This window comes from Apis cerana, linkage group LG13, assembly GCF_029169275.1.
Source record: "Apis cerana isolate GH-2021 linkage group LG13, AcerK_1.0, whole genome shotgun sequence".
Taxonomy (NCBI): Eukaryota; Metazoa; Arthropoda; class Insecta; order Hymenoptera; family Apidae; genus Apis; species Apis cerana.
Window position 1 is genome coordinate 10,266,734 of NC_083864.1, and position 12,889 is coordinate 10,279,622.

Consider the following 12,889-nt stretch of genomic DNA (forward strand, 5'->3'; position numbering starts at 1 on the left):
CAAGGAAAAATTTCATAAAATATAAATAAGTGCGTTGTATCTGTGTTATCTATAAAGAATAATATTTTTCATTTAATTTCAACTGAATTATAATATATTAAAAAAAATGAAATTATAAAAAATTTTAGATCTATAAGATAAAGTATAAAATTGTCTGAGTTTAAAATTAAAATATTAAATTATATTAACGAGTAGTTCTTAAAAAATTTGCGTTATAAAAGATTTGTGCTATAAAGTCAATAAAATAATGCAAATATTATTTTCTCTCAACGACATTTATTACAATCTCGATTGGTTCAATTAAATAATTCCAGTTTTGGCACTAGAAAGACGGACACGGTTACATTTGACCTTTTTGTACTTTTACAATCACACTGATTCTAATTTGTTACAATAATATTGCACAATTTTTTTCATACATTTTATAAAAATTCTTATTAGTAAAATGTTTAAAAAATTCGAACGAACGAATCAGCCATTTTATTCAATAAAAATTATGTTATTAGTGTATTTTTATGAATTTCAGATGATAATCAAAAAATTAATTCGAAATTTTATGATTTGATTTTCATAAAAACAACAAATCGCTATTTTTTATGTGAGATTATTATCATAAAGCCACTAACATTCTTATTTTTTGTTTTATTTATTTTTTTACTTATTTATGAATTTTTTAATTCTTAACCAATATGTTTCTTCAATAAATTCGCAAATTTGAATTTGTGCGCTTTTTCACTTTACAGAAAATGATTTTTTATTGATTTATATATATATATAGAATGAATCATATATTTGAATTTGGAATATCTTTCTTAAATAATAGTTAAGGCTAAAAAAAATTATTAATAATATGTAGTACAATCGTTAATTAAATAAATTATTTATAAAAGCTTAAAGTTTTTATAAAGTTGTTCAAAAATTTTTCATATTTAAAAATACAATAAAAATACAATAAAGTATCATAGCTCGTAAGGTTATCTTCTTTTATATATTTTTTTATAATAGAGTGAAACGATTATAATTTATTCCAATTATATGATTCATTCCAAATAATTTTATCAAATATTCTATAATAATACTTAATTAACAACGAAGACATAATTATTTATACATTTTCACCCATATCTTAATTACAATCACATACATCCACTACAAAAGTTTAAACAAAGAAACTTGTTAACTGGCCATTGGTTATAAATTTTATCTTAATGTGAAATAATAGAGTGATATTGAAAATTTAAAATTATATAAAATTTTCATATCGAGGTCTTAATGATATATTGTAAAATTATGGATAAAATAAATATTAATTTTGATGAATAATAATGTGCTTAACTTGGCTTAATAGATTTTGCATTACAAATATTCCAATTTAATTTTTTATCGACCAGTTAATACAATATTATTTAGAGTAGAACGAAAAAGATCAAAATTGAGTAAAACAAATTCTAAATAAAACACGAATTCTAATAAAATAATATTTTCTTTTCAGTTTAAATTTTCAAATTTAACGTTCAAATTTCTCCTATTTAAAATTATTACATATGCAAAAGAATGTTATTTGTCAAAAACGAAAAACGAATTAATATAATTTTTATTCACTACAATGAATCTTAAATGCATAAAAATTTTCCTTCTATTTCGTTCCACTCTATCACATAATAAATACATTTCTATTTAAAAAACCAACTGTTTTTTCGCTAAATATAAAAAGAATATAGATTTCTCTCTCTTTCTCTCTCTCTCTCTCTCTCTCTCTCTCTCTCTCTCTCTTTCTCTACGTGAATAATTTACCAATTGAATCACAATAAAACAAATTCAAAGAAAATGATATCCACAAAGAATAGTAATGAACATCTGTATAAAAACTATTTTATACAGAGTCCAAGAAAGAAATGTCTATATTGGTCAATAAGAGCGACCGCTGTCCGGCTTTCTCGGCGGTAAGAGGATCCTCCTACCTATGGAAAAGACACTGCATCATCTAAACAGCAATAAAACCAACGTCCTTCAAACCAGCTCGAAGGGTGACAGGTAAATAATTGACGCACTTCATTCTACAATTGTATTAAACTTCCTATTTTATTATCTGTGTGCTTTTTTTTATTTTTTTTTTTTTTTTTTTTGAGCGGTCTGTCGTTCAATTTTCCTGGCGTTTCCTCGCGTCACTTATGGACGCACTTTCGGATTGTATCCCTGTCCTTCGTTCCTCTTCTGCTCTCCGCGCGACATCTATCGATTTCTGTCGCAATTAACACGGGCGCTCACGCTTAATCTTCGTTGAAATACTCTTCGTTCCCCGATCCCCCTTGAAATTATCACTCTCGAAATTATTTTCTTCGTTTCTCGAGGAAAGATTATTATTTTGATTCCTCTTCGATTCTAAGATTACGATTCGCGTGGTTTATCGATACAAATATTTGGCGGTAAGAATATTGGCGATATAATGGCGGCAATTCCAATTACACACGGTCACGTGTGATTTAGTTGTTGGATTGTTCGTACTCACGCAACAAGCACGCGGAAGAAAGCAAATCTTGTTGGGCGAAAAAATTGTTTTTCTTCGCACGAGGGGAATTTTCGCGATGGTTCTTTTTTGATTTTTATTTTTATTCGCGCTTTATTCTTCAATGACCTTTCTCTCAGTTTGGTTGAAAATTATTCGAACAATCAAATCTTTAATATTTTTTTTTTTTTCTTTTGTAAAATTTATATTTAAATTTTCTCTTCTTGAATTTTCTTCTCTTATTTCTTTTTGTTTTAACGATTATCCGAATAAATCTTCAGCTATTTACATAAGGAAAGGATCATTTTTCGAATAAAAATTTCATTTAAAATAAATGTATTATTTTTATCCGATTCTAATTCAAACTGTTAATTAATCACGATTCTTATGAATCTTTCATTCAATTTTAAAGACACAATACGTTTGTTTAAATTTTTAAAACAAATACAACTCGAATAACGAAGGAAATCCTGTTTGTTATTGTTTGTCGTGGTAATATGTAACTTTTAATTAACGTTACAATAATTTTCGAGCATTTGTTGAGTTTGTTGACTGTACCAGAGTGTACAATAAAGTACGAACAATGCTTTTGGAAAATGTATTAAATTGTTGCATATGAAATGGCCAATATTATAAAAGTGTAAAAACATTCAAAATTTGAATTCAGCTAAACGTTCCAATTAATATTTCTAATATTTATGACACGAAAGTCATGAGTTATGAAAATTTAAAGCTTAAACAAAACTTTCTTATTACGAAATAAAAGATTTTTTATTTCTTTTTTTTTTTTTTATTAAACTTTTCAAAATGTATTATATCTGTTGAATTACATGTTAATTCATTAACAAATTTATTTTCGATAAAATTACAGACGTTCAAATTCAGCCATTTCATTTGCATCGACCTAATGTATCCTCGATTCTGCAATGAGAAAAATTTTCCAATGAAAATTCGGTGGACGACAGTTAAAATTCTCTTAAAATCTAAATCGAATCCTAATTCTGTAAGAGAAAAAGTCGATAATCGTAATCATTTTAATACAAGACACAGTTGGTGAATAAACAATTCTCATCATCCCCTTGCTTCTTTTTTTCTTCTTCTTAATTTGATGTTCCACGCTTGTCGAGTGTGATTTCAATTCCTGTGTGTCGATAAAGTATGCAACGTTTGTATATATAAAAACAGAATCCAAAAGCTGATTAACAATACAAAAATTTACTAAGTCACGAGACACGAATCACGAAGATTATAATAAATACGATAGAACTTCTTTTATCTAGATTAAGGAATTAGCCATCTTTACATCGATTGACGAGACATCTAGCGACGTAATAGCATTCGTACGATGTTATAAAATCTTATACAACCTAATAAAAAGCATAGATCATCTCTATACTACAATATAATAAGAATTCAGTAAAATTCGATTATTAACCCTTTCAATGATAATGACTAACCTCACAAAATTAATAACTATTAACACGACGAAATAAAATTTTTTCAAGTAGCAATTCCAATGAATAAAATCCGGATAGACGAAGTTCTATCGTATCGAGATTTGTCTGATTCGATACTGGCACTAGCTTGAAACAGTGTTTCTCAAATTCTCTGTCATTTTAAACGACGTAGTAGCTACTGTTTCCTTACTTTCTTACGATGTTTGCAAGTCTTTATGCGTTTCGTGAGCATCATTATCGAAAAAGTAACGATTATTACAAACGGTAAAAATTGTGCGTATATATTTGGTAGGGAAATGAAAGGGATCTTGAAGCTGATTTTTATTCGTTCAGTGATCGTTGACGATATTAATGATGTTAATCGATATTACACTAGATCGTATTAAATGTCTGAATGACAGTGAAAGTGAGTTGGTTAAAAAATTGAAATATAAAATGTTTAAATAAATTAAATTTTATCTTATAGCCTACATATTATTATGCAAGTTTATTAACATTACATACGATATATAAATGAAATATCGTGTACGTAATGCGACTTTATAAATGTATTTATTAAAATAATTAAAAAATTCTTTCTTCAAAGATAAAAAAATATCTAACGAAATCAATTACCTTTGAATTATTTTACGATTAAAATTATTTGGATAAGCAATGTTTTTTTTTTTTTTATTTTGAAAGAAATATCGAAAATCAATAGCACACTATGTTTTAAATATAATACACGTTTGAGAAACATTGTTTCAAGTATCAATTGCGTTACGAATATTGAATTTTTGATAAATGCAACGCCACTGGTAATCAGCAATTATTATAAAAAATGATCCGTGACACTAAGAGATTGACGAAGTTTTACGAATCGAGCATCGGAATCACCGGCAACAACGAGATCGACGAAAATTCGTATAAATATAAACAGCTATAGAAGAAAGCGACGAAATTTTTAAAAATTGCAAACAGCAGAATTATCGAAATTTATACAATAAAGGATCAAATTTACACAAAATCTGTATAAAATTGAAATTGTAAAGAGGCGCTTAAGAGTTAATTATAGATAGAAATTTCTCTAATCCAATGTCGTTTGATACATAATTGAACAACATTTGAGAAAGTTTGGATTTAGAAAATAAGATTTCTTCACGGGAAAAGGGAGCAAAATATGACCGATTTAAAAGATTATCATCGATTAAATTAGCCGAACGAACGAATGAGAGAAGAAAAATTGAAAATTCTTTACGAAGGCAAACGATATTTCATAATAGATAATGAAATCGCTCATCATGATTTCTGACGAATCGCGAATTTGAAGAGTATTTGCGACACGATCCACGCGATGAACTTGCGAACGACGATCGAGGTGATAAAGGCGACGGTGATCGATGAATTTGTGATTTTCGACAATGTTCGTTAGGAACCGGAAACAGAAAGAGGCGAAGGACATCTCAAAGGGTCTTCGCTGCTTCGACTTCTTTGCTTCTTCGTACGGTAAGTCGGCCTTTGTCAACCAATCTTTATCCATCGATCGATCGAATACTCGAGCGCTGCGAGCCACCTGAAATTCGAACAAACAATTAACCCGTCTCCTCAATTTCCTTTCAAATTCGCCAATAAAATTATTTCCAACAAAACACAAACAATATAATCGTCCATCTAGAATAATCTAACGAAAAGATGCGAAAAGGTTAATAAACTGCAATATAAAACGTTATTACGTGATATAAAGTATGAAAAATAATGATAAAATAGTCATCAAGCTACCGTTTCTTGTCCATCTCTGATTCCGTGGCGAAGATGTAACTCCTCTGCGTGGGGTCTGGTGGCTGCAATTCGAACGCGTGCTTCCTGCCACCGGAAGTGGGTGCGCTGCTGTGCACTCTGAAGCCGTGAAGGCAGGCGACACCGAACGCCTTCTCGGCGTTCGCGTCGTCGTAGAAGTACAGCGCAGCGTCTTTCAGCACGCAATACCGCCTCGACCAACCGGTTGGCGAGGATGTTTTCCTTGCGTGTTCCTGCTGCTTGCTCAGATATCCAAAGCAATCTGGTCTGTGGATGGCGCACGCCGCCATCTCACGCATCCTTAACGACGCTTCCAGCCAGGTGTCGACCTGGTAAAAACGTGTCGATGGTGATGAGAAATGAATGAGAATTAATAAGTGGTCGAAGGGAGAGGAGTGGAAATATATTCCGTAACAAATCTTAGTTTCGATAATGATGTTAATCTCTCGATAATATTTTTATAAGAGCGAGAAAAATTTGAGAGGCGTCGTCTTGTCTTTTGTTTCGAACTTGAAACAATTTTAGATAATTAGAAAGAATTATGAGAGGGAGACATCGGTGTTAAAAGTACAACTTGTGATAAGAATGAAGTTTACAATTCGAATACTTTGCAAAAGTGATTAAAGTATTTTTATTAATAATTCTTGAACACTCGTGTTATTACGAATTTTCGTAACTATTTTAATTGAACTACACGATTCTTCGTAACAATTCCGGATCTAATCTAGCCAAATTCAAATAAGTTCCAACAGGCAGACAGCCAAACTTGGAGAGTTTTAAAACGAATCTCGTTTTCTTAAACTTACAAATCCTCCGATTTTATCGTTTCATTTAAATTCCTCAAAAATTCCTTTTATCTCGACCAGTTTACTAAGAATATTTCCAAAAATATGTTCACAGGTAAAAAGTTCATACTCAATTTTAATTTGTCAAATTTTCCTCGAGATTTGACTGACAATTTTTTTACATGTAAAATTTTCAGAGAATTTAAAGATATCAGAAACTTTTTGTCATTTATCTTTGTGCGTAACACGAGAAGTAAGAATCAGTTACTTCCTCTTTAAACAGGTTTCTCTTACGTAAACGCACATAATGGAATAACTCGTCAAGTTTACACGCGACATTTACTTGGTCGTTTCTCTCAATGGCCTCCTTGATGACCGTCGTCCATCGAGCTGCTGCCTCTTCCGTATCCGCCGCGAGTCGAAGCGTCGGCGCGCCATGCTTCTTGATCGCGAAACTGTGTAACCTTAGCTCGGGTGTTTGCTCCACATCGTACTTTATCAGCATCACCGCCCCCACTGGCTGTGAATCCTGCGAAAAACAACCAACAGTCGCCGGTGAATCATTTCTCTTTCGAGACAAACCTGAATTCTTCTTAGTAAACAGCCGATTCTTGCGATTCGCTCGAAGGAACACCGCGCGTGTTAAATGAGTTTTCGAGGCGTGAACGACTTTTCTTTTCCTAACTTTTGCAATTATTCTGCTCCGTGAAAGATAAAGTAGATGTACCACTCCAAAGGAGGCGATATCTTCACGCGAGAAAATAACTCGAAAACACGGTGTACATGGTGACATTTATTTCCTTCGAAAAATTTGAAAATTCGTAAATATATATATATATGGGGAACTGGAATAAAAGAAATTAGAGGAACATAAATTATATTTAATTCTATACAAGTGCTTTTAAATGATTGCCTTTCAGAATTATGGAAAGATTCATCAAAAAGTCAGTGTTACGTCTTGAGATTTCTCTCTCTTTCTCTCTCTCGTTAAACGAGGGGATAATAGAAGCTAGGTCACAGGATGTACCACTCGCATGAAAAGGATAGTTAGTCGAAGCCCTAATGGCGAGTACAAGGGAGGATCATCGCGAAAGTTGCACGAGCTTTTGTAGTTTGTTGTAGTTGGCGACCTCGTTACATTATCGGCAAGTGTAATTATATCTCACCTATTAAATTGGCCGGAAGTAGATTGAAGTTTTCAATGGTGAAACGTTTAAATCGTTTAAACATCGAGAAAATATTACTTAAAAATCTTCTTTTAAAATACGAATAAATATTTCATAATTCATTTACCATTTATAACTTCGAGAAAGAGAAAAAAAGAAAAAGAAGAAGAAGAAGAGGAAGAAGAAGAGAAAGAGGAAGATGAAGAGGAAAAAGAAGACAAAGAAGAGAAAGAGGAAGAAAAAGAGGAAAAAGAAGACAAAGAAGAGGAAGAAGAAGAGAAAGAAGGAGAGGAAGAAGAAGAGGAAGAAAAAGAGAAAGAGGAAGAGAAAGAAGAAGAAGAAGAGGAAGAGGAAAAAGAAAAGGAAGAGGAAGAAGAGGAAAAAGAAAAAAAGAGGAAGAAGAAGAAGAGGAAAAAGAAGAGGAAGAGGAAGAAGAAGAGGAAGAGGAAGAAGAAGAGAAAGAAGAAGACGAAGAAGAAGACAAAGAAGAGGAAGAGGAAGAAAAAGAGGAAAAAGAAGAAGAAGAAGAGGAAGAAGAAGAAGAGGAAAAAGAAAAAAAAGAGGAAGAAGAGGAAAAAGCGAAAAAAGAAGAAGAGGAAGAAGAAGAAGAAGAAGAAGAGGAAAAAGAAAAAAAAGAGGAAGAAGAGGAAAAAGCGAAAAAAGAAGAGGAAGAGAAAGAAGAAGAGAAAGAAGACGAAGAAGAAGACAAAGAAGAGGAAGAGGAAGAAAAAGGGGAAAAAGAAGAAGAAGAGGAAGAGAAAGAAGAAGAGAAAGAGAAAAAAGAGAAAGAGGAAGAAGAAAACGAAGAAACTAGTATCTGGTACTAACCGCGTCAGTCTTGTAATAGTAGAGGCAGTTGTCACGTCGCAAGGCGAACCATCTCCTCACCCACTTGTCCGTGTTCGAGGAGGTGGCGGATTTCCTCCACAGGTATCCGGAACAAAGCGGCGCCTCGTCGTTTCCTTCCTTGGTGCCGGGCCTGGACACCCGCGGCGCGAGCACGTTGCACGTCCTCGCCACTTCGAGTTCAAGGACGTCGGTTCCAGAGTGCGCGAGCCTCACAACTTCCGAATGGGTCGCGTCCATCACGCTTTTTCCGTTCACCGACATTATAATGTCGCCGACTTCGAGGCCAGAGCTCTCGGCGGGTGTATCGGGCTCGATCGCGGAAACGACCACCGGTTTCGAGCCGTGGATCCGGAAACCGAACTCCCCGCCAGCCTCTCGTCTCACCACCACCCTCTTGTCGCTCTCTGTAAACTCATCACAGTCGATTATTTGCCTCGACGCTTTTATTTTTTTATTTATCGCTTTGAAAAGAAAAACGAGAAAATTAATTAGATTCTTGGTTAAAATTACGAATAAATATTTGACGATTCAAATTTACATTTTGTATGATATCTAAACTGTTTGTATTTTTTTATACTTTTCTTGTAGAAACTTTGGAGTAATAGTAATAAATTATTTGTTAAGAAGTATTAAAATATTTTTCGAGATGGTTTTAGGAATATTATGTTATATATATTATCGCATCAGAGAAATTTAATACGATCTATTGTAAACAGCATGAAAGATAAAACAATATTCGAATTTCAGTTGTCATTTGCTTCTGTGAAACTTTGAATTACGTACAAGTGGAATATAGAAAATTGTTGATTGAAGGTATATTCATAACATATGAAAATGATTCTAATTAAACGGGTTGTTTGCTATATCAATCTAATTTTGAAACGTTTCATCTTATGAAAACGCAAGATCCATGATAATTAATTCTATAATGTAAATATTAACTTTAATATAATATAGTAACACGTGTAGATTTAATAGATTTATACAGCACTTGTCAGACATTGTGGTAGATTTTTGGTCCGAGTGTCATCCATCTTATTTATCAACCATTGAAACGCCCAATATTGATTGGACATGATCGATCACGAACGGAAATTTGTGAGCAGAGCAGATGGTTCTGAATAAATTATGGAAGTCGTTTCTCTTGTCAAAATGACGAAGCTGATTGTCCTTTGCAATAACGAAGAATATAACAGCTATTGTTATTGATTTTTATTTCTGGAAATTAAGTTTAATGAAAATTAAACTCAGTTGAAAAATAAATAAACGAGAATTTAGATTTATTTCTTAATGGAATATGATTTTTCTTATTTCTCTAATTAAATGATGCAATTATTTAGAGTGGAATAAATTTTTTTTTTTAGAATTATTCTTGAGACAGAAAATATTCTCTTTCCTATTAAAATTTATTACTATTACTTATTAATTTACATTTTTAACATTTCTCAAACTTGTATAAAATGAAATTTTATTTATTAATTTATAAACAATTAAAACTTGCGTTAAATGAAAATAAAATGAAATTTTAGACAGCTTTACTTCTGCCATACCGCGACGCGCCATGTTGTTTCCATCTCGCTTCATCTAATGCAATCGCTTACAACTCGATAAATAAGCCAACATTTTTGTACTTGTTTTGAATTAAGCCATTCAGAAAATGTCCGACGATCTATTATTCCGTAATTTTATTTCCGAATAAAACTTCTATCCTCCTCTATATGAAAATATAAATATACCAAAAGACGAAATATACAATCGCTAATCAAGATTTCCTTCCTGCCTACTTTTTTCTAATTACGATTTCTATCAACACAGCCAGGCGCCGATGACCATAAGCGAGGAGAGAAAAGCTTACAAAAGACTTTTTGTTCCTTTTAACCATCGTTAAAAGGCACGTCACGAACAAACCAGCAATCGGGCGTGGAAAGAAAAAAGAAAAGACATTGTCATTACCCCTTACATCTCTTTGGCCTCGTTTTCGAATCCTTCCAAGGCGGTTATTTTTTTTTATTCGTGATCCGCGCGAGATAACCGCGGCGATTTACTTGGTTTGAACTTTCGGCTGCAATTTCGTGGGGATATTTTTTGGAGAACAGAGTGCAGTCGTGAAATAAATCATTCTCCCGGGGGTGGAAAATTTATACGAAGAGTTTTTGGCCAGGATTAAGGGTTGCTCCAATTTCTCAAACCGTATTTCCACAGCTGTCCGAGCTTCATTTTCTATTCCATATTGTTGCGTATTCATCAAATGGAATTTCGTTCCTTTGTACATTAGTTGGGTGAATCAAGTGGTTCGATAGATTACGGTGGAATTCTAGGGATTTCGTTCTAGTTATATAATTAGGGTATCACTCGTCGATCGTTTCAATACGTGATTTTTGACTTTTTCCATACTTTTTACTATATAAATCCAGTGACAAGGATTAAGAATCGATATAATCAGATTCGATAATTATCTATTGAAATTATTATGTATTTTCGTTAATATTAATAGCTATTTTCTCGATTCTAAGGAGAACGCTTTAAATACTTTCCCGCGTTCTTTACTCGATATAATCTTAGATTAATGCTTGGTAATTGTTTTTGAAGACTAAGGAAGGTGCACTTAAGGCGGCTAAACGAAGACTTTCGTACTTTTATTAAACTTTATAATGTATCAATTAAGAGTTGGGAAAGTATAGGAAAGCTATACTAACTGGTCTAGTGATAAAATTTCTTTAGATATATCTTGCAAAGAAATTTCATGGTAATGCGTCGTAAATGGAAATTTTTAAAATAATCGTCTAAATATTTAATTAATCCTTTAAAGCAGACATATTTTCTGTAAAAATCAAGAAGGGAATAGGAAAACTCTTATTTGTGAATACTTCATTGCGAATACACCATACCAATTTTACGAATTTTAAAGTTTTTTTCATTACAAACAACGTTAACAATCTACACCGTTGTTTTAATGAAAGCTAAAACAACATCCGTAATTTTGTTTATCGAATTATTTATTTAAAATTAAATAAATAAAATTTACAAACAAAAAATATTTCTGGTAAATATCCCGGACAATGTTATTATTTATTCGACGAAAATATTGAACGAAAACAATATCCGTTTTAAAATTATCGATAATAAAATATCTTAAAATTGATCGAGAGAATCAATCTTTATCGATTATCTCCATTTCCCGATTGCTTATCCAAGATTATTATCTCAGTTCAACTTTATTTCTATTTAAGTTATAATTTCCGATGAATTATGAATATCCCATCGCTCCCCCATTTCTATCGATCCTACGTTTCATTTCTCCAGATACTCGATGCAATATAATTAAAAAATCTCGTCGATATACTTGAAATTGTAAACTAGTCGTATTAAATTAATATTTGGATCTCTCTCTTCGTCCCTGATCGATTTTTCAAAAGTTGTGAAAGCATGGAATAAATAGAATTTAAGAATCATTTATTCACGAATGAAAATAAACAACAAACCGTAAACATTACGATTTCTTTTTTATCTTTTTTTTAACAAATATCACAACGTTAACGAAATGAAGTCATTTCTTGCGAAAATTTAAAATATTCAAATTCATTCACATACACGAATTGATATCAAAATATACCATTCACGATGAAATCACCTCCCACAGTATTATAATAATAATAACGTTCGTGTAATTTGCATTTATGCAAAATAAGAGAGGCAGCGAGTATTTGAAAACGTCTCGAAACAAGGGAACGGATATTTTGGAGAGAGAAAAAAGAAAAAAAAAAAAAAAGAAAAAAGAAAAAAAAACAGAAAACAATGAATGAGCATGGAATCGGAAACGTTTCAATCGTTTTCGTTTCAGAAACAGAGAAATCTTGGTAACTCCCGACGTTTGTCGTGCAAATTTGAAGAGAGAGAGTACTATGCGCTCCCCCAAAGCAAGCGCACAAATAGAAAGGAATACTGGTAAAAATAAAATGAAAGCAGGACGGTCCTACGTCGTCGTAGCTACATAAATAAATGCATTTTCAGTTCTATTTTTTTTTTGCGCCTTTTTTTTTAACCTTAACATTTAACAAAGGGGGAAGCATTTAAATTTTTGAAATGTTAGGGAAAAAGATAACGAGTAAAAATAATCAAAACGAAGCTAAAATTTCAATATGATATTGTGGAAAATGTTATATAATTTCGTTGTAATTTATCATATTTAATTATGATATAACTACAGTTTAAGGGGAATTTTAATTATTGCATTTTTAACAGCTAAATACTGATCATAAATGAGTATAATAATTTATAAAAATTTAATTTGAATAAATTAAATTAATGAAAATAATACAAGTTTGATTGTTGATATTGTCGAAAAAATTG

The 12,889-nt window shown here is 31.8% G+C and overlaps 1 protein-coding gene across 7 annotated transcripts in view; it reads right to left on the minus strand.

Moving 5' to 3' along the window:
• Window positions 1-256: 256 nt before the first annotated feature.
• LOC108003997 (uncharacterized) overlaps window positions 257-12,889 on the minus strand; it is a 77,091-nt gene continuing 64,458 nt past the window's right edge. For 5 of the 7 annotated variants that reach the window (XM_062084133.1, XM_028669830.2, XM_062084132.1 and 2 more), the window contains 4 exons: window positions 8,519-8,943; window positions 6,868-7,053; window positions 5,722-6,068; window positions 257-5,515 (listed from right to left, as the gene is read on the minus strand). In XM_062084133.1, coding sequence (XP_061940117.1) covers window positions 5,464-5,515; window positions 5,722-6,068; window positions 6,868-7,053; window positions 8,519-8,943 — 1,010 coding nt within the window. In that variant the 3' untranslated portion in view covers window positions 257-5,463. Of the gene's footprint in view, window positions 5,516-5,721; window positions 6,069-6,343; window positions 7,054-8,518; window positions 8,944-12,889 lie in introns of those variants that run through there. The other 2 variants (XM_062084134.1, XR_009832481.1) reach the window with 2 other exon arrangements.